The sequence below is a fragment of the Bombus terrestris genome, chromosome 13, assembly GCF_910591885.1.
Source record: "Bombus terrestris chromosome 13, iyBomTerr1.2, whole genome shotgun sequence".
Taxonomy (NCBI): domain Eukaryota; kingdom Metazoa; phylum Arthropoda; class Insecta; order Hymenoptera; family Apidae; genus Bombus; species Bombus terrestris.
In genome coordinates, this window is record NC_063281.1 from 12,179,150 (window position 1) to 12,200,837 (window position 21,688).

Consider the following 21,688-nt stretch of genomic DNA (forward strand, 5'->3'; position numbering starts at 1 on the left):
TCTCATCCTGATTATTTAAAACTCTGGCCAACATAAGCACACAAATCAATACCTAATATTCCACTAAGTTTAGGTATGCTTATATCTTTAAAAGGACATTGAAAAATCGCATATGCTAGAATATCTGTTGATTACACTGTATACGTATCTCTTCCTTATTTACAATCTCCTCTGTTAACGAAACTGTTTTGGATCGTTGTTAAGAAACTAACAAAAAGATTACGTGGACCGTGCGCGTATCGAGTTCCACTCTGCGTGCATATTGATTATTCTAATTGTTAGTTATGCGTAGCGCGTGCTGTGTCAAAAAAGAAAAAAAAGGAGAATAAAAAGATAGAGAAGGAAGAAAAGACGAAATACAAGTTCGTTTCATTTAGTCACTGACTTTGCCTTTATCAGCGTTGGAAAGAAACTGTATATCATAAAAATAAGACGAACGAACAACAAAGGAACACTGTTTTTATCGTTATTTTAGAAATAATCTGGATAAATTCAAATGCAAAACTGCTTTACACGGCAATATGCATTTCTACTATCGTTACGAAAAATGAAATCCTTCCGATCCTACAGACATGTATCGCTTAATTTAAGAATTGAAAGTTCGATCGAAATATGTATATCACGCTTTGTACAGAATAATAGAAAATTGTGTACATACATAATCATTTTCACTAATAATTATAATGTTATGTGCGAATATGTGTGTTTAATGAAATTATACATATCATCCGTGTGTATGCATAACGCCGCACATGAATAATATTTGTTACTTCTTTTTACCAATAATACCAAATGATATTAACAAAGTTACTTTTGTCGAAATATCATTAACATTACGACGAAATGTTAGAGATCATATCTCGTTAACTGAAACGCAATAGTCAGAGCTGATTTTTCTATCATAACGTTAATGAACGAATAATCATGGTAAGACGTTTAAACCGTTTAACACGATATTGTTTCGTGTCTATCGTAAATTCGACTTTTCGTCTCTTTTTGTGCAAAATGTCACGAGATTCGCGTTAATTCGATTTCGTTTCACTGTTCTCTTAAACGTACTTCATAGTATCGAGAAGTAATCTCGTCTCCTCTTGACAACACGTTTTAGCGGTGCTAAGTTGCCTGAATGAAGATATGCAGTCAAATATATATATATCGTAACGATTTCGTCTGATCCACTCATATAATGTTTACAATTATGTTTGATATTGCAACATTGGCGCAGCGAGGTTGGGATGATGAGCCGTATTCATTCTTAGAGCGGAAATACTCTTGTTGTACCACTCGTCCTCGGCTGACATGCCTGAAATGAAGTAATAAATTAGTAGATAAATCGATCCATCCCGTAGACTCTTATCTTTAGCTCCGAAATAAAAAAAAAAAAGGTAATTTTCGTTGATCGATTAACGAGATTGAACGTTAAAATCGTTTGCTTATAAAAAAATAGGAAATCTCCTTCTTTTCCTTTCCATAGTCTTTATACGTCGCCAATGGCAATAATTATTGCGATAATAATTGTCGCGAACGTAAGATAACGATATACGCGGAATATTATCTTTTTAATACGGAGAATTTATTGATCAGTTATAATAAGTTAAATAGCTATTCGATTTAACGCGAAAAAGGAAGACTGACAATGAGATATCCATCCATCCTTTCCCATCGGAAACAGCTCGACGAACGAAAGTAAATTTCTTTTCTCTTAAGAAAGCAATCCGGTGAATCGATTTAATGACTTTTCCAGGAGGTTCGTCGTAATCGTTAATCGGCCGATTTGTTATCGCATTAAGACGTTAAATCGTTATAAGAGCCAGAGATATTCGCCGAAGACCTACGCTCTATACCGAGCGAAAACTCGAACACGAACACCGGCATAGACAGCCAATTCGCGAATAGTCTTGATTCGATTTTAAAGCGATATTCCATCTTGCGCCGGAAATGATGTAAGACGGCATTCGAGCGGAAATAGAGAGAACGTCTTGGACTGAACGAACGAACGAACGTTTGTACGGATGTCCGATTCCTGTCATTTCCGGTCCAACGTTTTACCAAGTCATTTAATAACTTTAGACCAACGCCTATGATAATTACGAAAAGAAAAAAGAAAAACAAGCGGATGTTTTCATTTCTATAGGATTCGATGGATTCTAATATGTTTCAGCCTTTGCCTCTTTTATATTTCTGCAAATTCTACACTTTGTAATTGGACACGTAACAACGATAAATCTATAGCATCGATGGTAATGTTACGACAGCAAATCAAATTTCGAATTAACCAAATGCCGACAAATACATTTTCCGATTATACCAATTAATTCTACAACGATTATTGTTCGTATTTGGATAGAACGTGCAACGTTCGGATATAACGTTGGTTCGCTTAAGCTACGAAATAAAATATTTCTAATTATAAATTAACTCGCAAGTTAATGAAATCGTAAATCGATTAACAGGCTATTATTCGAATAGCGCATAGTTAGAGATCACTCACCCATCGCATCTTGTCTCATACCAGTAACTGCAGACATATTCGACGCTGAATGTGACATAGAAAATGGTTGTGTCATACTTGGATAGGACGTCGTACTCATCTACATGTAAACATAAATTCATATATAAATTAACTACTCGTTACGCAAGGAAAATACGATAGTATTATTTCGTCGTATCGTTTAAAGGGGATTTATTGGTTCTTCCTCGAAATAAATAAAATCAAACTTTGTTGTTCGAAAGATCGATCAAAAATTTAAATCGACATACAGGACAAGAAATAGTGGAAACTTGTTATCGTGGAATGGTAGTTTGGATTAATATAGAGAAGAGGAATTACAGCTAGAAATGGTAACGGATGAAAAAAGATCATAGCAAGTATCGGTAAATTTTATCGTGGTACGTCAAACATGACTTCAAAGATCGATTAAGAGGATCTCGAAGCTTTTTTATCGGCAAACCGATACGCTCGACGAATTATTGGCTTAATTAAACCGGTAGGCATTCGGTAATCCGTCCGACCCAACTAATCAGTCGAAATGCAATTTAGCTACATCGACCGATAGCGATGCGCCGGACGCACGCTCAGGTGCACTTCAATTTAATACCTCGGTTAAAATCATTAACGAGAAACGCATCGAATTCATTCGTAGGGATACGATACGTTGCTTGGTAGGCGTGACGCATTCATTGTCAGCGTTAACGATTTTCGTTTTTTTCCTTTTTTTTTTTTGATATATGTAAATACGATAAAAATATAATGAATCATATCGCGACTGAAACGTGACAATAGATTTACACACCTTGAAACGTCACTCATATTTTATCACGTTCGTATCGATACCTAATATCTCGGTTTTCGGCGTACGTGAAACTACGTACGACTATTTTGAGAAAATCTTCAACGGTAACGAAGAATTTCGATGGATGATCTATACGAAGGGTGTTTCAGGTTTCTTTTCGCAAAGCAATGTCAGCATAATAATTTTGTTCTAATCTTTTAACAGAGCATCTGTGCTGTCGATCTTCGTGATTTCTTATTTTTAGTCGTAGCATATTTTATGGCACTGTTTTGCGGAAAAAGGCCTGCAACACCTCGTACAACTTGTAAGAAGATGAAACCATCGATCGTTGCAAGAGATCTGAAAAGAAATTACGGATGAATATTTTAAAGACGAATGACTTGCCTGAGGGTAGCGGTTTATTCCATTTATGCTATTGTGAGGATGAGGATACGGTTGATAACCTCTGCTGGCACCTGGATAAATATTCCTCATCATGGCACCTTGGCAAGCAGGAATCGGAGTCAGGGCCTTCTGAAGTTGCTTCTCTTGCTTCCGATACTTCGCTCTTCTATTTTGAAACCAGACCTACCGGTGCGAAGAAAGTGCGATAGAATTTAGGAAAATTCATCGGAAAGCCAAGTAAAACGTAAAGTATCGTAATAACGTTTTCCTAATGTTCGCGAAAGGTGCAACAGCGAGAGGCGAACGAGCTCGTTAGACGAGTCGACTCGAAGTTTCGAAAATATGTACGTTCGAACTCGTGTTCTCGAATCGAATCTATGAGAACGCGTTAATCAGACTGTAAACGAGGGGGTGGCGGGGACGGGGGGGGGGGCATTTCTCTTCTCCATCGTCGGTCGCTGAGCTATTCCCGCTTTTCTCGGACTCTCCCCGAGGTAGAGTAGTTTATCTATCGCCATTTTGCATCGGGCAATTTCCATTGTTTCGCGGGATTAGTAAACCCATATTGGGGGTTGCCTGAACCGCCACCAGCGACTCCCCGGCATGCACACCGAATCCCCGAACCTCCAACCGCCACCCTCGAACCCTCTATCGCCCTCTCAACCCTCCATCACGCCTACAACCCCCTACCACCCCCTCCCCCATCCACCCTATGGTCTCCTTCTTCGTTTCCCCTCTCTTCTCTTCTTCCGGGTTCTCGCGATTCCCTGCCAACCGACCCTTTTCCAAGCAACCCCCAGAAAGAGAAAAGCCTCTCCCCTGGTTGGGGTTGACTTGTTTCCACCCTCGTGGTGATGTTACCAGTGCCTCCTGATTGGCCAATGCCACGACTGTGACGTCACTCCAAGCTTCCTCATTGGCCAACATGTTTTATCGACATTTCTACTGTGCACCGTCTCTCCTCCTCTTCTCACTGTCTCCCTCGTACACTCGTATACACGCACCTAGACACACACACACGTACATACACACGCACGCACACACACAGGCATAGTCTCTCATTCTCGGTTTCTCTCTCGTTCTTGCACGCTATCGCATGGCGAAACGAGTGACACACGAGGGTGGCTCGATCAAGCCTGGTTTTCTCTACTTGTTCCGTATCTTTTTTCTTCCGTTATTTTTCTCTATTTCCTTCTGATTTGCCGTTCCCCGTATCACGTCTCTTTTTAGTCCGTTTCTCTCTTCGCGTATTTCTTGTCTCTCTCTCTCTCTCTCTCTCTCTGTCTCTCGATGGAAGTACGATACGTAGTTTTCGAAGCGTAGCTCGCAAAACATCCGCGCCGATGATGTTCCGGTGTCCGTAAGAGGTGGGTCAAAGGAGAACGTACGACGATAGAATGGAAGGGAAAGAATTGCCCGATGAAAAATTGTTGGGCAATTTGAATACCGTGGATTTTGTACCGTTGTGAGTGTAAATTGAGAGTACTGTCGGTAGAGATAAAGAAGAAGGAAAATTATAGTTGTCAGAACGAGGGAATTGACGACGAGTGAGAGCTGAACGAAAGAAGTCAAATACAGATGGTCATTTAGCTGTGCGAGTTTACGGAGCCGAATTTTGACTCGAAGTATTTCAGCAATCGTTAAACGAAACGTATTTAAGCATCGTAGTACAAAAATTACGCTGAAACACAAGCCTTATATATTTTTGTATATTTTTCCACGCTGCATTGATTGCATTTTTACGCGTACAAAATAAAAAATAAAACACGACTGTTCGAAATGAGGCGTCAGACGTAGCGATGGAAAAATGAAAGCGAGGGACCGTCGCTGCGCCAGTATCGACATCCTTTTCTTTCTCTTTCTATTATTAAAAAGACAGTCGACGAACTATTCGTAAAATGTCATTACCATCGTGTATTGGATTGATATAAATTCTTTTGTGAATTAAATCTGGAACACAATGTATCGGCTGTTAGGCAAAGAGATTGTATCGATAATTTCAAAAAGGGACGCGCGTGTATACGTACGCGTATATCTGGCTATACCTACATCATTTTAAACTGCACATACGGAAATCACGGAACAAGCGAAGCACCACGCATAACCAATTGCGACCCGCATTTGAATTCATGGCACATGAGCCGATTTGCACTTGCACAAAAGATACTTGCATCCCAAATAATTTGAATTTACGTGTCACCCTGAGTCATTAGTTTCGCATCGAAGTTGTCGTAGTCGTCGAGGGAAGGAAGAGAAACTTTCGTCAAAAATAATAATGCCGTAACAAAGAATAATTTTACTTTACGTCCCATCTATAATAATGTACACGATTTTAACCAACTACGATCGTGTACTATTAAAATAATAGTCTACCGATCGATCTGTGACTCTGTCGATTTAAGAGTTGGTTTATAAATATCTTGTTTCCAGTAATATATTTATACACGAAATATATATGAATTTCCAGAGCAACAAATTTGACTTTCTTGTTACTGCGAGTCTTCTATCGGTTTCGTATTCCATCAATTTTTAATAAGACTTTGCGCGATGTACGTTTACACATACGTAGACGATACGCATACGTATATCTCCAAGCCACAAATGTTATATATCTCACGAGAAGATGAAACAAAGAATAGTATTTTTTTTTTTTGGGGAAAATGCAGAATTTTACAGAATCCGTGCCGATAGTTTTATTCGTACTGTATACGTTACCGATACGATACCTTCTATCGAAATATTCTATCGAAACGTAGATTTTCGAAGCATTCTGTTCGAGAACACCGCGCGTCAAAAAGTACTGCGATTCGTTTATTCCTTTTTAAGGCCTTTATTTTTGATTATGGCGATGTACTACTCTATGATAGAGCTCCGATCTAAAAGTCAAAGTTCAAAGTATTCGAGTATGCATCGCTGCAAATTATATTACCCAGCAAATATAACGACATTTCACTTTGCACACACACACACACGCACGTTAATACGTGCTTGCGAATAGAACAGGCTTCGAATCCATAAAAATGGTGGCTCTAAACGTTATTAATACTGCAGGATGTATTTATCAAACGTATCGCCGAAAAGCGTTTGAGAATATCTTGAATAAAAAAAAAAAAAAAAAAAAAAATGAAAACGATCGATAATGAAACCCGGTCTATCGTTCCCATTGTTATTTTTCGCGTCATATTTGTAAAAATATTGGCTTAATCGAGAAGATGAAGTAATTCGAAATGCTAAAAGCGCGAAATTGGATTATCTTGCTGCTGCTTCTTTAATACGTTCGCAGGTATCTTTTAATCGAGTCTCTTACGTGATAAATTGTATCACGATCAAAATATCTACTAAATCGATCGTTTTCCAACGCGAATAGCCCGATACGTTTATACAAGAAACAAGAAATTGCATCGATCGATGCGCTGAAAATTATACGATGTACGAATTGTACGATTTAAACAAACGTATCGCGAACTTTGTATAATCTCTGCGTAAGCATCTACGAAAAATCTAATTACGCCGGATTATGTCTGCCTGAAAACCATTCGACTCGTCGCTGAAAGCTGATCCGTGAAAGGCATCGAACAAATCGGTCGGAAGAAAGGTAATTCGTGTATGTTTATCCGTAAATAAATATACGGATGCGTTTAAGCGACTAGGTCTCGTAAACGCGGATCGCTCCTTTTATTTACAACTCCTCTGAAAGAGCTTTTTGCGAACATACTTGCGCGCGTCCCTTAAGGCGCGCACCCTACAAGAACTGGAAAGCTAAGAGTTGGTAATTCAATAACCGTGCTCTCCAATCCTCCCTTTCTCCGCCCAGCTATGTTCTGCCGTAGAGAAAGATAGCGCCAGAAGATGGGATAGCGAAAGTGCAGTTCTCTCTCCCTCAAGGGTAGAGAACAGCTCAAAATGTCTGCTACTTTGAGAACCACGACCAAGAAAACTATCCCTCTGTATACCTAAGAGAATACACTCCGTACTCTGATAGCTAACCCACGTATAGAGACAGAAAATGGATCCCGAGATAATGGATTACTTTCTTCAAGAAAATATACCTACTACTACTTTCTTTTTGCCTCATCGCCTACTTTTCTTCCCTCCTACCAGAACACGCGTACACGTACACTTTGTCGAACGAACGTTCGTGGATCGTAGGCTGCGTGTCTTCTATCTTTCGAATTTTATATCTCTTCGTTGGATCATGCAGAAACTACAGCGCGTCTCGATAACTAGATCGCGGCTCATTGCGATATATTTTTCTGGGCGCTTCTGGATTTAAAAAGTGCCGATATAACGTAGAGATTTGTCTTGTTCGTTAAATATTAAAAGGAGAAGTTTACCTTGTTCTGTATACTTGTCGAGATTGAGATTTCTTTTTAATCGGAACATTCGCGGTGTTCTTGCAACATATAAAAGTATGTTAAAACTGATGGATTCGCAATTCCGCGTGGGAGATGTAAAAATCATTGGTTGGAAAGAGAAAGGGAGAATATTTCGCGAGCAGTGGAAGATTTGACAAGAAACCGTAAAATAATAAATGTAAACGCGAGTTTCATTCGGAGTGCAGCGATCTAAAAAAGTATATTCCGTCCGATGATAAAGCGAGGAATGTACGTTGGTAATTTTTTATTTCGCTCGCCAGTTTTTCTTATTTCCTCTCAGATAGGAAGTCAATTTTCTCGTAAAACGCCCACTAGGTAGGCTTCGATCGGAAGTCGAATCGAAGTAAAAAGGTCGAATGAAAACTTAGCTAACTTAATATTGGGTCTCGGATTCACCTTTCTTTTTCCTCGAGGTAATGGGATTTCTTGTGCGGTGATTCGAGAATTATTCTCTTACCACGATGCTATCCTTTTTCTTAACCGTTATCATTATACCGTATTACCATTATCAATAAAAAGACAGTTTCTTGGTAACGCGTGATTGGTCGACCAGGTATCGCATCTTAAAATCGCTCTCCTATGGAAAATAAGAGAATCAATCACGCGAAAGTGCGTAAAATGCGCGTAACGTGTGTATAAAGTATCTAAAATAAGGTGTACTCGTTATAACGTACAACACGTGACAGAAATCTCAGCGCAGTTTCTAGTTTCTTTTAATTATGTCCACGATAACGCGCATTTCCATAAATATCTCTGATCTACTTATATAAACATAAATATAAGAATTCATCGTCCAAAGTAAATACCACGTATAAAAGGTCCAGCTGATTTTCTTTCGCCAGTATGAAAATGTCGATTAAATTGCAATCAGCTTTCTACATTCTCGCGTGTTTTACCCCGTTCCTCGTTAGACAAAATTCTACCGTTAGCATTTGGACAGGATAGCGAAGACGTAGAGTATCCATCGCGAAACAGGGGTTGGAAAGACAAGAGAAGAGAAGAGAAGAGAAGAGAAGAGAAGAGAAGAGAAGAGAAGAGAAGAGAAGAGAAGAGAAGAGAAGAAAAGAGAAGAGAAGAGAAGAGAAGAAAAGAGAAGAAAAGAGAAGAAAAGAGAAGAGAAGAGAAGAGAAGAAAAGAGAAGAGAAGAGAAGAGAAGAGAAGAGAAAGATAGGGAGCCGAGCCATAGGGAGTTTGGTACCCTTCGTACGGTTTCCCTCTACTTTTCCTCATCTTCTTACTCCTCGTCTCGCAACGAAGGAAGAACCTCGGCAAGGCCGAGACGTTTCAGATCTATCTAGGGTGGAGAAAATTCAATTTAAAATGGCGGCTCAGATATAATGGCAGCCTCCGGTACAGCGCCACCCAACCACCCTTCCTTCCCAACTCATCTCAACTTTGCCACCGCCGTTCCCTACCTATTTCTCTTTCATCCAAGAGCACCCTGTTCGCGTGTCGCCATCTTCCAAAATACAAAATGCCGTAGCTACCACGGCAGCCTTCAAAGAATTCCGTGGCATCGAATATTTCAATGAAATAGAAACGCGCGTTCCCTGATAATTTCCAACTTCTTTTCCCAATTGTTTAACGAAGCGCGCAACGTTCTCCTTTTTCGATGGTTTAACAGCGTAGAACAAAGGCTCGTTCGAATTAATTCGACCAACCTGAAACTCGTTTATTTGTTTCATTGTTATTCGTTTGGCTGGAGATATTCTTCCTACGTTTCCTTCTCGATCGAGCCACAGGACGTCGAGTAATTTCAGACATGTCCGAGTCTTCGAAACCGATGGTTTAGTCGGTTCTAATGTACGCTCGAACGGTATTCGCAGCAATTTGAAATATCGTAGACGCTGTAGACGAGAAATTCGTCGCTAGATATACATACAGAACGTAACGTGTACTTTCATTCGACTGTGAAATTCGATTAGCGAACTTTTAATCCAAGTTGAAACTCCACTGTAAAGTTGTAACTCTACCATTTAACTTTATGCTCTTATTTTCCTTAATCCCAAAAGAAATAGCGTATAATGGCTTATCGTGTTCTATCTGTTCCTAAAAATACCTACGTATAATATTCGCGAAGGAACGATCAATGAATCGTGAATGTTATCTATAAATTTGCAGTAACGCGTTTAAACGGAAAAGAGGATTAAATCTAGGAGCAACCTCGTCGGTCGTTTTCGCTGAAAATATCGGATAGAAACGATAACGTACAGAGCACGACGGGTAGTCTGTGTGGACGTTTATACTAATTCTTACGTTCGCGAACGCGATTTGAATTTTCTATTTTTAACGCCGTTCGATGTTCGAAAAAGAAAAGAAAAAAAGAAAAAGATGACACTTAGCGTAACTCAGTTAAAAAACGAGAATAATCCGTCGAATCCAAAAGCATCGGCAATTTGCTTATCGTGTTTTTCCATCCGTCGTCTCTATTACGATCTCCGTTACGATCTGTTCGACGTTAACCGTCGCGAAGGGATGCTGGTGACGGGAAAAGCTGCGAGCGATTGGAAAAAACACCGAACGGAGAAATTAGCGGAAACGGTCGGTGCATCGATGTTTCAAAAGTTAATGACTAGAAACGACGTTTCAAGACCGGCTTGGATACTTTTACATTTGAGGCCGGCAAATGAACGCGTTCGAAAGTCTCCGCCGCATTGGTGAAGCCACTTCCTGCCTGGTGGACACTTTGTGCATGGATTATAACCAACGAGTAAAAGCAAAGCAAACCGCGTTTTACTTGGCATCGCAGTTTAACAGGGTTAAGTCACCGCGGTTCCTGGGCTTTTAACTCAAACAACACCGTCCTGCATTATATATCAAAAGAGCGAAACGCACTGGCGACTGTTTTAATATGTACCGCTCCAGGATTCGGAGGGGCCAGCGGCGGCTCTGCACCGGCTAACGCGAATCCTTTGCCCAGCTACGGTCGCCGGAGTCCTCTCCATCCTGTCCATTCTTTAACGTTGTCAAAAACCGCACCACTACCCTCGAATCTGTCGCGTTTCATCTTCCAGCTGACGCGTTCGCTCGTATCGAATGTTTACCTTTCCTTCTTTCGCAACTTGTCGATTAAATCGTAGATCGTTAGCGTTCCTTGATAAAGCGATTAAGTACGTTCACGTGGATACGTAAGGGTACGGTGGCTGATATTTTATGCGTCGACTATTTCCATACGGTCGATATATTTTTTCTTTTCCGTTGAAATCTTATAATCGTTTCGTTGCAGTGAAAAGTTCGTGTACGATGGCATTTCGATAGAACTAGAAAAAAGAACGTATATGTAGAGAGATGTGGTTTACGGTATCGTTCACGGAAAGAATCGCAGATAACAGTTTCATTTACCGGCACGACAATGCTTCGCACGAAACAGCGGATGAATCAAAAAGATGTACAAGGTTTTAACATGGCCAGCTTGTTCCTCGGTTTTGAATCCCATAGAAAATCTTCGGCGAATATTTGGGAGAAAAGTTATCGCATCAATAGCGGGCGATGTAATCGCATCGGTGAATTATCAAAGGTGGTAAACGAACCGTAGGCGTCTATCGGTAAAGAAACGTTACAAAATCTGATTTTGTCAACACCGAGTTGCATTTTTGATGTAATTTGAAAAAATGCCAATTGTACGAACTATTAATATGGATACAGCGAAGAAATTATCGTCAGTTTTTATTTTATTTATCGAAAAAGCGCGTGGCCCTATAGAAATCTCGCGTTTTTGTTTTCTCTTCAATTATATTTCTACGTGTTTTTTAAATCAACGCTACTTCTATCGCTACGATCCGTGTACATGTACCTGTTTCTTTACTGGTTTCCCGAAAATGGTTACGAAGCTCGTTAGAACGAAATAATTATGCAATTTTATCAAAAAGCATCAGTGGCTTTATGGAAATTTCGGCCACTGCATTACGAAATACAGTGACACGCGAAAGCACGATGCTCCGAATAACTCAACTATAAACTGAAACATATTTTCCGCGTTACTTTCTCGATATTTTCAAGAAATCGTTGATCATACTTGGATATGTTAACCGCGATACGAGAAGCGCGGAGCTGGGAAATAATCGCAGTACAACCTGTCAGTGGATGATTCTAAAACAAAGGGTACGAAAAAATAAGAAAAGGATTTGGTATAACAGTTTTTCAGCCCAGGCTGTGTTTTCGAAAAAATCGACTTTGAAGATTTGGCAAAGTGTACTTCGATCTGGCTAATTTCGAGGAGTTTGAACCAACTAACGTTTGAAAGGAGATAAAAAATGTAGAATACAATTTTTCCATACGATGTTTCGCTCTCGAGAAAAATAAATTTGAAACTGTATTATGCGCTAAATATTTTGAAATTTCGTTGACATCGCATCAGTCTCTAATCCTCTTTTTCTCTATCCGTTTAATATTCGGAATAAAGATGCTTTCTCTGTGTTATCTCTAAGATAAAAATATCATAATACTTGAAAAGTTGGTCGTTTAGAGTCGTCTTTTTCTCATCTTCGTCTCAAACAAAATTTACCCTAATCTGGAATAAGCAACGAACCCAACGTTCGTCGATATCGATAATTCCGTGTCTGCTATTTCCCTATTTTACAGTGGATATCAGAAAGTTTGTCCGAAACGCCTCCGTTTCCACTGATTGACTCTGCAACCCCCCGAAAGACTCGAGGGTATCTTGGATCGACATTTGCGCGCGTAATTTCATTTTGCCACCCTACATGCGTCTTTGATTCGATTATTGCATGACTCATGGCCAAAAAGATGGACGCACAGAAAATATATATACGAATATATGTGTAACGTTTCGCGAGAAACAGCACGTCAAATCTGTTTGAAGACCATCGGCAGCTAAATGGGGAGAAAATTTCGTGGGATACATCGTCGAATTTTATTATCGAGCAACAAATTTTCGCCAGAAGATGCAATTCGCTTGATTAACCTTCGAGTTTCCAATATTTTTTCTTTTTTTTTTTTTTGTTAATCTCTATCGGTAAAATAAATTCTCGAAATGGCAATTGTAGGCGTTCGTGTGAATTAAAGGTGAAAATGATTTTACGCTAATGGTCCATTGGATTTTACAAAAACGCTACAAAATATTCCAGTCGATTTCACAAGGCTGACCTTTCTTTAATTTCAGATCAATCGTTCGAAAAATTCAATGCTTGGGAGAAAGTGAATCGAGTAGTTTCTTATGTTTCTTCTTCGTTACAAAGCTACGATACTCACCTGAATTCTAGCCTCGTTCAATTTCGTGGACCTCGCCAATTCCTCTCTGCAGTATATGTCTGGATAATGAGATTTTGCGAATGCCGATTCCAATTCTGCCAGCTGCTCCTGCGAAACAATTGGAAGGCCGTAGTGAAGCCGATCTGAACTACCGACAGGAAATTTGAACGCTACACGAAAGATCTCGGGGATCGAGGTAATCGAAATTTCGTTATCGAAATATGTGTAACGAGTTTATCCGTAAATAATCCAGCTACCGAGAATCGTAACAATGGGTGCAGACAGTCGCGAAAAACGATGCAACGAACGAATCGATTCTTTTCAATTAGGGGAAACCTTAAGTAGAAAATCGTATCAGGCTTGGGCATTGTTTCGAGAAAATATTTTGGAAATGATTACGTGTTTAAACGATATGTCATCCGATTTGGCTCGGATCTGAACTAAAATTTTGTCAAATTTATTTTAATATTACCGCAAAATCTATTATCACGATCAAAATCAAATAACAAATAAACATAGTAGTAAATAAGGAATAATTTATTCCATAATGTGACAAATAAATTATTTCATTTCAAACGAATTAATTAGATTTTCTGTGTGTAAAATACCGCGTGAAATACTAACGCCGCTTTAAAAATTAATCACTTCTCAAACGACTTTAGCAAATAATTTTTAAATATGTAACATTATTTGAAAATACATATTTTTCCGATTTTATTTTAGATGTTATTTTAAAATAATCATGCGTTGATCCATTCGGGTATTTGGAATAAACAACTGAACGATCATTGAAAAGATACGTGGCATGATACTGGAAATTACTTCGATTAAATGTATCGATATCTTGAAGAAACTGCACACAGGCAAAGATCTAGTTGAGAAAACGGCCCTTTCTATGCGCGCGATAGCAACGGTAATTAATTAGAAACTTTTGCACGCGAGAAAAAATTGGAAGCTTCGAAAATATATACGTTTTTCTCTTATGCGCGTGAACGTCAAGTTAATGTAAAGTTAAGAGCAAACCTGCGTAAAAGTGGTCCTGTGCCGTCGTCGAGCGGGTGTTGGACAACTGGCGGTGGTAGGTGTATGGCCGATGTGAGGACTCGAAGCACAAGGGTCGGGTTTTAACTTTTTAAAAGCTCCTTCCGCGCCTGAAATTGAAAAAATCAATTAAATTAGTTTTCATTTAGTCGACCTATCAAAATTCATTTCCGAAAATTGAACCGTTCGAAGACAAAGACTCGCTCCAACAACGGAAGAATAGTCCCATAAGTTGCAGTTAATAAAAACATCGATTTCGTTATCGCATCTTGGCTCACGTAAAAATCAACTTTATCCTGTCGTAATATTTCGTTGCGTAGCTGTTGCGACGATAGACAACGAAATAAAACCTTTTTATCCGTAACTTTCTGCCAAATTATATCCCGTGAAAAAGGAGAAAACTGTCGGAATATTTTCGATAATGTACGCGGTAACCATCGATGGCTAAGGAACCGCGTACGAATCGAGAGAACGACTGACACGAGGTTACAGTCTCGATGTAGAAGTCTGCGTTCGTCTTGGTTGTTTCACGGTATCGGCTTTATGAACGAACATACGAACGTACGGTCGGGGTAACGGTGGCGAGCGAAGTCCCTCGCACTATGCTAACTTGGTTAGGGCGTTAATGACCTAATCATGTTACATGCTGATTCAATGTTCAAGGATGAATGCTGTCCACTTTACATACCTTGCCCCGTTACCCGGTGAACAGTGAAACTCGGTCAAGTTCAGCCAGAAGACGAGGCAAATCTGCGCGTTATGATCTGTTTCTTAGCGAAACCATTGACACGATGGCAGCGCCTATTTCATATACTTATTTGTCGTAAATTAACAAAGAATACTTGCTACGGATTTTCATCGTTGTACGTTTCACGAAACTTTACGCTGGTATAATGATACTAGTTAGAAACGGTCGGCGATCGAGGTAAGAAGAAAGAAAAGCCGAGAGTTGGAACGACGACCTTTGGCGATTACGGAACAACGCGTAACAATGACTCGTTTATGGCAACAACAGGTGTCGCGATTACGTCGATTTTCCGTCTACTTCGATATTACCATAGACATTAACGATGCTAGCCATGGCAACAAATTTTCGACCAGGTGCGACAGAAGCGGTAGACTAAGGAAAGATACTAAGGTTCTCGCGTGTGCGAGATGTAACATGTTACGGCATAAATGTAAAAAGTGTATAATACGTCGAAAGAAGTTGTTGAAATAACAACAAATAACGAAACATGCTCGATATTATTCAAAATTTCTTTGCACGTCGCGTCTCGAATATGAAGCGAAAAATATGACTGAAAACCTTACATTTACGTTCTTATATTTACTTTTTCTTCCAAGAAAATAATTGAATTCGTTTATTGTTGAAAATCAAACCCTCGTTTATTTTCCATTTTCTAAAGTAAATGGCTACCTTTATCGCGGATTAAAATAATTGGAAAAGGAGCTCTACGACTATTATCCGTCCAGAATGCTATATTCGAAATAATTACCAGCGATTTTAACAAGGTAAACGAGCTGGCAAATGACACGATCTATGGGATTATTAATAAGGCAGACCCGTGCAGCTTTCGCAGCTGTCTTCCATCGGCATCTGCCACCAAATTCCAGTTAACACGAAAAGCTATCCCGTCGCTGGCAACTTTTTCGATCGATTCTTCCTCCAATTACAAATCTCTGTTCCTCGATGCTACGCAATTTTTACAACTTACGACTGTCTGATCTTATTTTTACGAACGTATTAACGAATGTGACGAAACGAAATACATCAAACGAATTTCAACGAAATTTATCTCAAAGAACGATAAAAACGTTAGTTACGACGTCTCAACTAAAAGGGACAATTTATGTGTTTTAACACGTTCCGATACCTATACAACGATCGCGTTAAATGCGTTTGCCGTATAAAATGTCTAGTAAATAGCATAGAAACTCTATCGTCCGTACGAGAAGCTGACTTTCGGTAAGTTCGTTCAGGTAGTAATATTAAATCGTCTTTTTTGAAAACAGAAACGGAAACCGTCGTTTGTAGTAGAGAAATTTCGCGGGTTCGCGTATTAAAAGGGGCTAGGGAATCGCGCGAAAGACCATCGCTTGAGTACTTTTAATGCCACGGAGGACGCAGAGGGTTAACGACATTAATTTTTCCCTCCCCGTTTCTCTCTCTTTCTCCGTTTCTCTTCTTCCATCTTTCTTTTTCCTCCCTTCTTTCGCTTAGCTGAACGTTGCAGAGTTTTCATTTGCATTAGAATACTACGGCAGTTTCATCTCGTTCCTGAAAAGTCTGACCTTCAAGGGAAAAAACAAAACGCTGGACGTTCTCCACTTAAATTGGACCCATCGCGCCAAAGTCATTACCGAATAATAAGATCCGCAGAAATGTAATAAAATTTTACCGTGCGACCTGTTGAACCTCCTATCTTATTTTTAATATTTTCCACCCTTCCAATATTTACAGGCGCATCCGATCGCTCTCATGGTTTGCCAGAGAATTCTACGTTCCACGTACATCAACATCGTCCAAAATGTGATGCCAGTTTCCAAGTAACAACGATACAAACGCATCTCGAAAAGTTCTCTTTATTTGTAACTTTGGTATATATGCCAAGTTATTTTTCAACACGACCGCCAGCTTTATTCGAACGCTAGTCGTAATGTTATACGAGCTTTTGTATACCTTCGTCATAGACCGTCACAGTTCACACAACCATCGGCCTACGCAATCCTCTAAATTATCGTTCCTTGTGAAGCGTTATAAAGGCAAAAACTTTTCAAGTTTTGCAAGAAAGATGGTAATCTGGCTCGTTGGACGCGTCTATCGTTTGCGATAAAGTCGCAAACACGTTCTTGCGTTCCACTGTAACGAGAGACGGGCGACACCAACGCTTACGATCGCATACAGTGTCTCTACCCTTATCGAATTCCCGCACTCATCGTCTTGCCAATGATTCATCCATAACTTTATTACCGTAAACTGGCGTAATTCGGCGGCGAATTCCAATTTGGAAGAATGTCTTCGGCATTCGAGAAGCGTAACGGCGTCATCGGCGGGATTTTCAATTCGCGTCGGCGTTTTGAACGCGCGACGATACTAATTATTTAAACGGAAAATTGAAAATGACTCGTGTCGATGTTTTCTATATATATTCTATACATAGATCGGTCGTATTTTCGTAGCACGAAAATTTTGGCTTTCCGCAGAATCGTCGTTCGAGTCTAATTGATTTGATCTTCAGAGTCCTCCGACAGAGATCGAGTTGCAAATTACGCACGTTGCATGTTTGTTTTAAACATCTATCTGGTAAAGACGAAACTCGAAACGACCGGTTTGTCGCAAAATCTTTTACTTCGCGATGGAAAAACGTTAAACTCGTTAATGATGGCCAACAGCTGGACTGCGTTGAATTCTGGCATTAAATACAAGTTACTGTCAATTTATAGCAAGAGGGAGGAAGACAGAGTTCTGTTCAGCATTTCGCTTCGATGACAAGACTCGACACGCGTCTACATCCAACGATTCGAGTGAACCCCATTAGCACACCCTTGGTGCTAAGCTCTCTGAAACCCCACGAGCACATAATAATAGCCTATAGAACAGGTACCACCATATGGTCTAGTCCTGCACCCCATTGTCAACACTATAACCGATCTTATCGTCGACGTACGTGTGTACTCGAGGCTCAACAAGCGGAAAATTCATCTATATCGAGATGACACGTTGCCCATTTTTACCTCCAAATCATCCTCAACGTCTGTATCTCTTTCGTTCGTGATTAGAGGAAACAGACCGACGCGCGATCGTTCTAAAATAACGTCAAGCCAAATAAGATCGTGGCTATCGTTTATATAAGCATCCGGATACTTTAGCCGATTTGTAGTAACAGCGAATGGATGCTGGTAAGATACATAAATTGGTAAGAAACTAGTGGCTAACTATTTATAGAAGATTAAACATTTATCCTCGTTGCATATAAAATTCATCCATGTATCTATCGTTTCCCATAGAAATTTTGATTAAACCTTCTAACATAAGCAAGTGCGCAAATACGTGGCGTCTTCTAAGCATCGGTGCGTATCGCTTGGAAGATCGTTCTCCAAATATTTTACTTAAACGTCCGAATCGATCGTGAAACAAGTGGGCGACTCGAAACATACAGAATGGAAAGACGAGTGAATTCAGAGCGATACTCACCAACGGAAGAAGTAGCCCCGACGCTGCTCCTTCCAGGCGTCGCGGCTGGTGTCGGCGGGCTTGCTTCGAGACCCTGGTGAACCCCGTAAAGGCTGAAATCTTGTTCGTTCGAGCTCGTGCTGCTACACTTCCTCTTCTCTTGATTGTGATTCAAGTGGAAGCTCTCGTTCTCGACGAGTCCGACGCCGAGCAAACCGAGATTCGGCCTCAGTTCGTCCATCAGCTTGTTTTGACCGCAGTTCGCAGCTGCCGCCGCGGAAAAGTTCAACTGCCTGCTAAAGATCGCAGGGAAGATGTTGAACTGCTGATGATCGAGGCTCAGGGCGGTCGTCGGGAGCGATGAACCGCCACCGCCGCCGCCGCCGACGGAGGTGCCCCCGACGGAACCGACGCCGCCTGCACCGGGACCCCCGGTACCTCCAGACAGGTCGTTAGCCAGGGTGATGCCGGGTTGACCTTGTTGAGGTCTCTCGTACCAAGTGCTCCTGTTGTTCTTTCACAACCTACCAAGACATCCTCCGTCGTTCCCCTTCTAGAGGCGGAACCACGATCGATTTTTTCCGATCTTTCGCACTCTTCTCTTCTCTGTTTCCACGAAATCCTAAATTTTCCCGATTCCTCGATCCCTTCCAAGGGTCGATCCTGTTATATAAATGTTCTAGAACAGGCGCGTCGTGCGCGTATCTTACTCGTCGACTCCTTCGACGTACGAGTCTCGCCTTCTAAGTCTCTTAACGCAGATTGATCATGATTTTGAATACCAGATTCTTCGATTCTTTGCAGTGACGAATCCTGCGCTAAGGGAATTAGGAAATTCTCTCGACAGATCTACCGCGTATAAATTTTACGTTCTTGGATATAGACGAGAGTACATCCGACGAGGAAGGTTTGTCTTTGCAGCTTTCGAGTTTATTACGTGCTTCGAAGCTTCTCGCTTGGACGCGCCGAGAGATCGGTCCTTTCGACTTTGCTCGATCCCTTCCAGAGCGATCGTTCGTCGTTGCTTTTAGGGACGATCTTTCGTTCAGACGTCAGTCGTTACGTCTTTAAGCGATACGATTTTGTATATCGATGTTCGAATGGGAATTTTCAAACATCTACTGACATGTGTTTATGACGTTTCCAGCGTTCGATTCGATTCGCGAAATCACATATTTACGTGACAACGCGGCGACTCGTTGGTGACTCGAAGCAACGATCGCGATGTTTACTTGCGAGCAAGAATTCAGAGGTACGTTCTCTATGACTTTAAAGTACACGTAGTCTCTGGTGGACGTAAGAGGTAACTTGGTAATCTTGGTAATTTTGGTAATTTTAGAAACAGTTATTTCCGTTCACACATATTCCAGAGTTTCACTTCTTTAACACAATATCGGCGACACTTTTCAGAAACTAATCTCGTTTCGATCGTGAATCCTTCCAATTCCAGCAATCGTTTGCCCAACGATTTTCACAGTTTTTTATCCTCAAGGTTGTAGCGTGTAAGAGTAATTGGGATCCTCGCTCGGTTTGCGAAATCATCCAGAAGTACACTAATTTCACGTTTGAAACTCTATCCTGATATTTACGTATTCGTCGGAGCGTTGGTCTTGCAAATACAAGATCACTATCCTCCGTAGTCTTCCTGCCAGTTAGTAACTTGCGATAGCTGTAGAGATGGCGATATTGTCCTTTCGCGATCGCGAGCGACAGCGTACTCTTATCGATCTTAAATCCTGGTAGGCTGCTTTTGACGATCCGATTGATCCAAGTTTGGGTCCGGGTGCGCCAATGTTCACGGAGAAGCGTCGTAGCGTTGAATCCCAACGATGTTCTCGGAGAATCCAGCGACGTTGCGGTCGACCCGACGAACGAGAGACAAAAGGGAAAGAAAGCGAGGAGAAAGGAGAAAAGAAACGTTTCGTTTGGCCGAGAGACGCACGTGGATGTTGGATGTCGAGCTAGGAAAAAGAAGAGGAAGAAGAAGGAAGAAGGCGAAGGAGAGAGAGAGAGAGAGAGAGAGAGAGTAAGAGAGAGAGAGGAGAGCGCGGCTGTTTAACGAGAAGCGGACGTTACCGCTACCGTGGCCTCGATTCGAAATTCAAATCTTATTATCTCGTCGATGCAATTAGGTGGGTTAGAATTGGAGGGCAGAAGAAGGGGGAGGGGTAAGTATCACGAAGGCAGCAGGGTATGCCCTTGAAAATTGAAATATCGAAATAATTGCGGAGAAATGGCGCGCGCCCGATCGAAACCGCGCGGGGAACGAGATTCGCGGAGCGTCGCGAGGATACGGACGAAGAGTGGACGCGGGCAAAGACGAAGGTAAGGACGAAGATGAAGACGAAAACGAGTACGGATACGAGCACGAGGACGAGGACGAGGTGGAAGCGTCCAGGATGACTCGCGCCCTTCCTTCGTACCGTGGTACGTAACGCGTTACGTGGAGGAAAAAGCCGAAACGATAGGAGAGTCGGCCGTGTTAGAGGGGCGACCGCTCGCCGTGAGTTCTTGTGGGATTCTGTCCACGAAATGCAGTTATCCCGGTGACTCTGCGGGGGGACAGAGAACGTTTAGAGGGGCTGCTTCCATGGTAGGGGGTTGTTGCCTGTAACCAGCGCTCCCTTTCACCCCCGTGCTCGGTCGGGCAACGAAAGCACGAGGTTCTCCTCGCTTTACCCTATTGGATGCTCGAACGATGCGTTACCCGGACAACCACCAATCCTGGCATGTTCTCCGCTGCTTCGTCTACCCCTACTTCACCCTCAACATGGCGGATCTACCAATAAAAATTCCTCCGGAAAATAGCCTGCGAGCGATTTTCTTTCCACCTCGCCATCTAGCTTTTCCAACGACTCACACAAACGTCTGGCCAATATGTGCGTTACCACTACTGCCTGTCCGCGTGGGACGTCCCTTTCTACCAGTAGACCGTTCGCGTTCGCATTCGCGTTTCTCTCTCCGCCTCGTCCTCGTCCTCGTCCTAGTCCTCCTCATCGTTCTCATCGTTCTCTGCCTCCTCCTCGACTTCGTCGTCTTCTCTGCTTCTCCTTTTTTCTCTTGCCTCTTTCTCCACACCCTCTTACCAACCCTTAGCCTCCCTTTGCCACTCTCTTTCACCCTACCTCCTTTTTCCTTCTTTGCATTCGCAGACCCGTCTTCCTTTTTATTATCCCGTGGCAGATAGCTTTTTTAATTCTTTCCTCCCC

The 21,688-nt window shown here is 41.4% G+C and overlaps 1 protein-coding gene across 1 annotated transcript; it reads right to left on the reverse strand.

The window, feature by feature from the left end:
• Positions 1 to 380: 380 nt before the first annotated feature.
• LOC100649943 (homeobox protein unc-42) lies at positions 381 to 21,668 on the reverse strand. The gene is made up of 6 exons (XM_012315505.3): positions 18,501 to 21,668; positions 14,288 to 14,415; positions 13,265 to 13,372; positions 3,678 to 3,860; positions 2,492 to 2,591; positions 381 to 1,303 (listed from the first exon to the last, which is right to left on the reverse strand). Exons 1-6 carry the CDS (start codon positions 18,718 to 18,720, stop codon positions 1,197 to 1,199), a joined length of 846 nt encoding a protein of 281 aa, XP_012170895.1. The 5' UTR covers positions 18,721 to 21,668; the 3' UTR covers positions 381 to 1,196.
• Between the last annotated feature and the right edge of the window lie 20 nt (positions 21,669 to 21,688).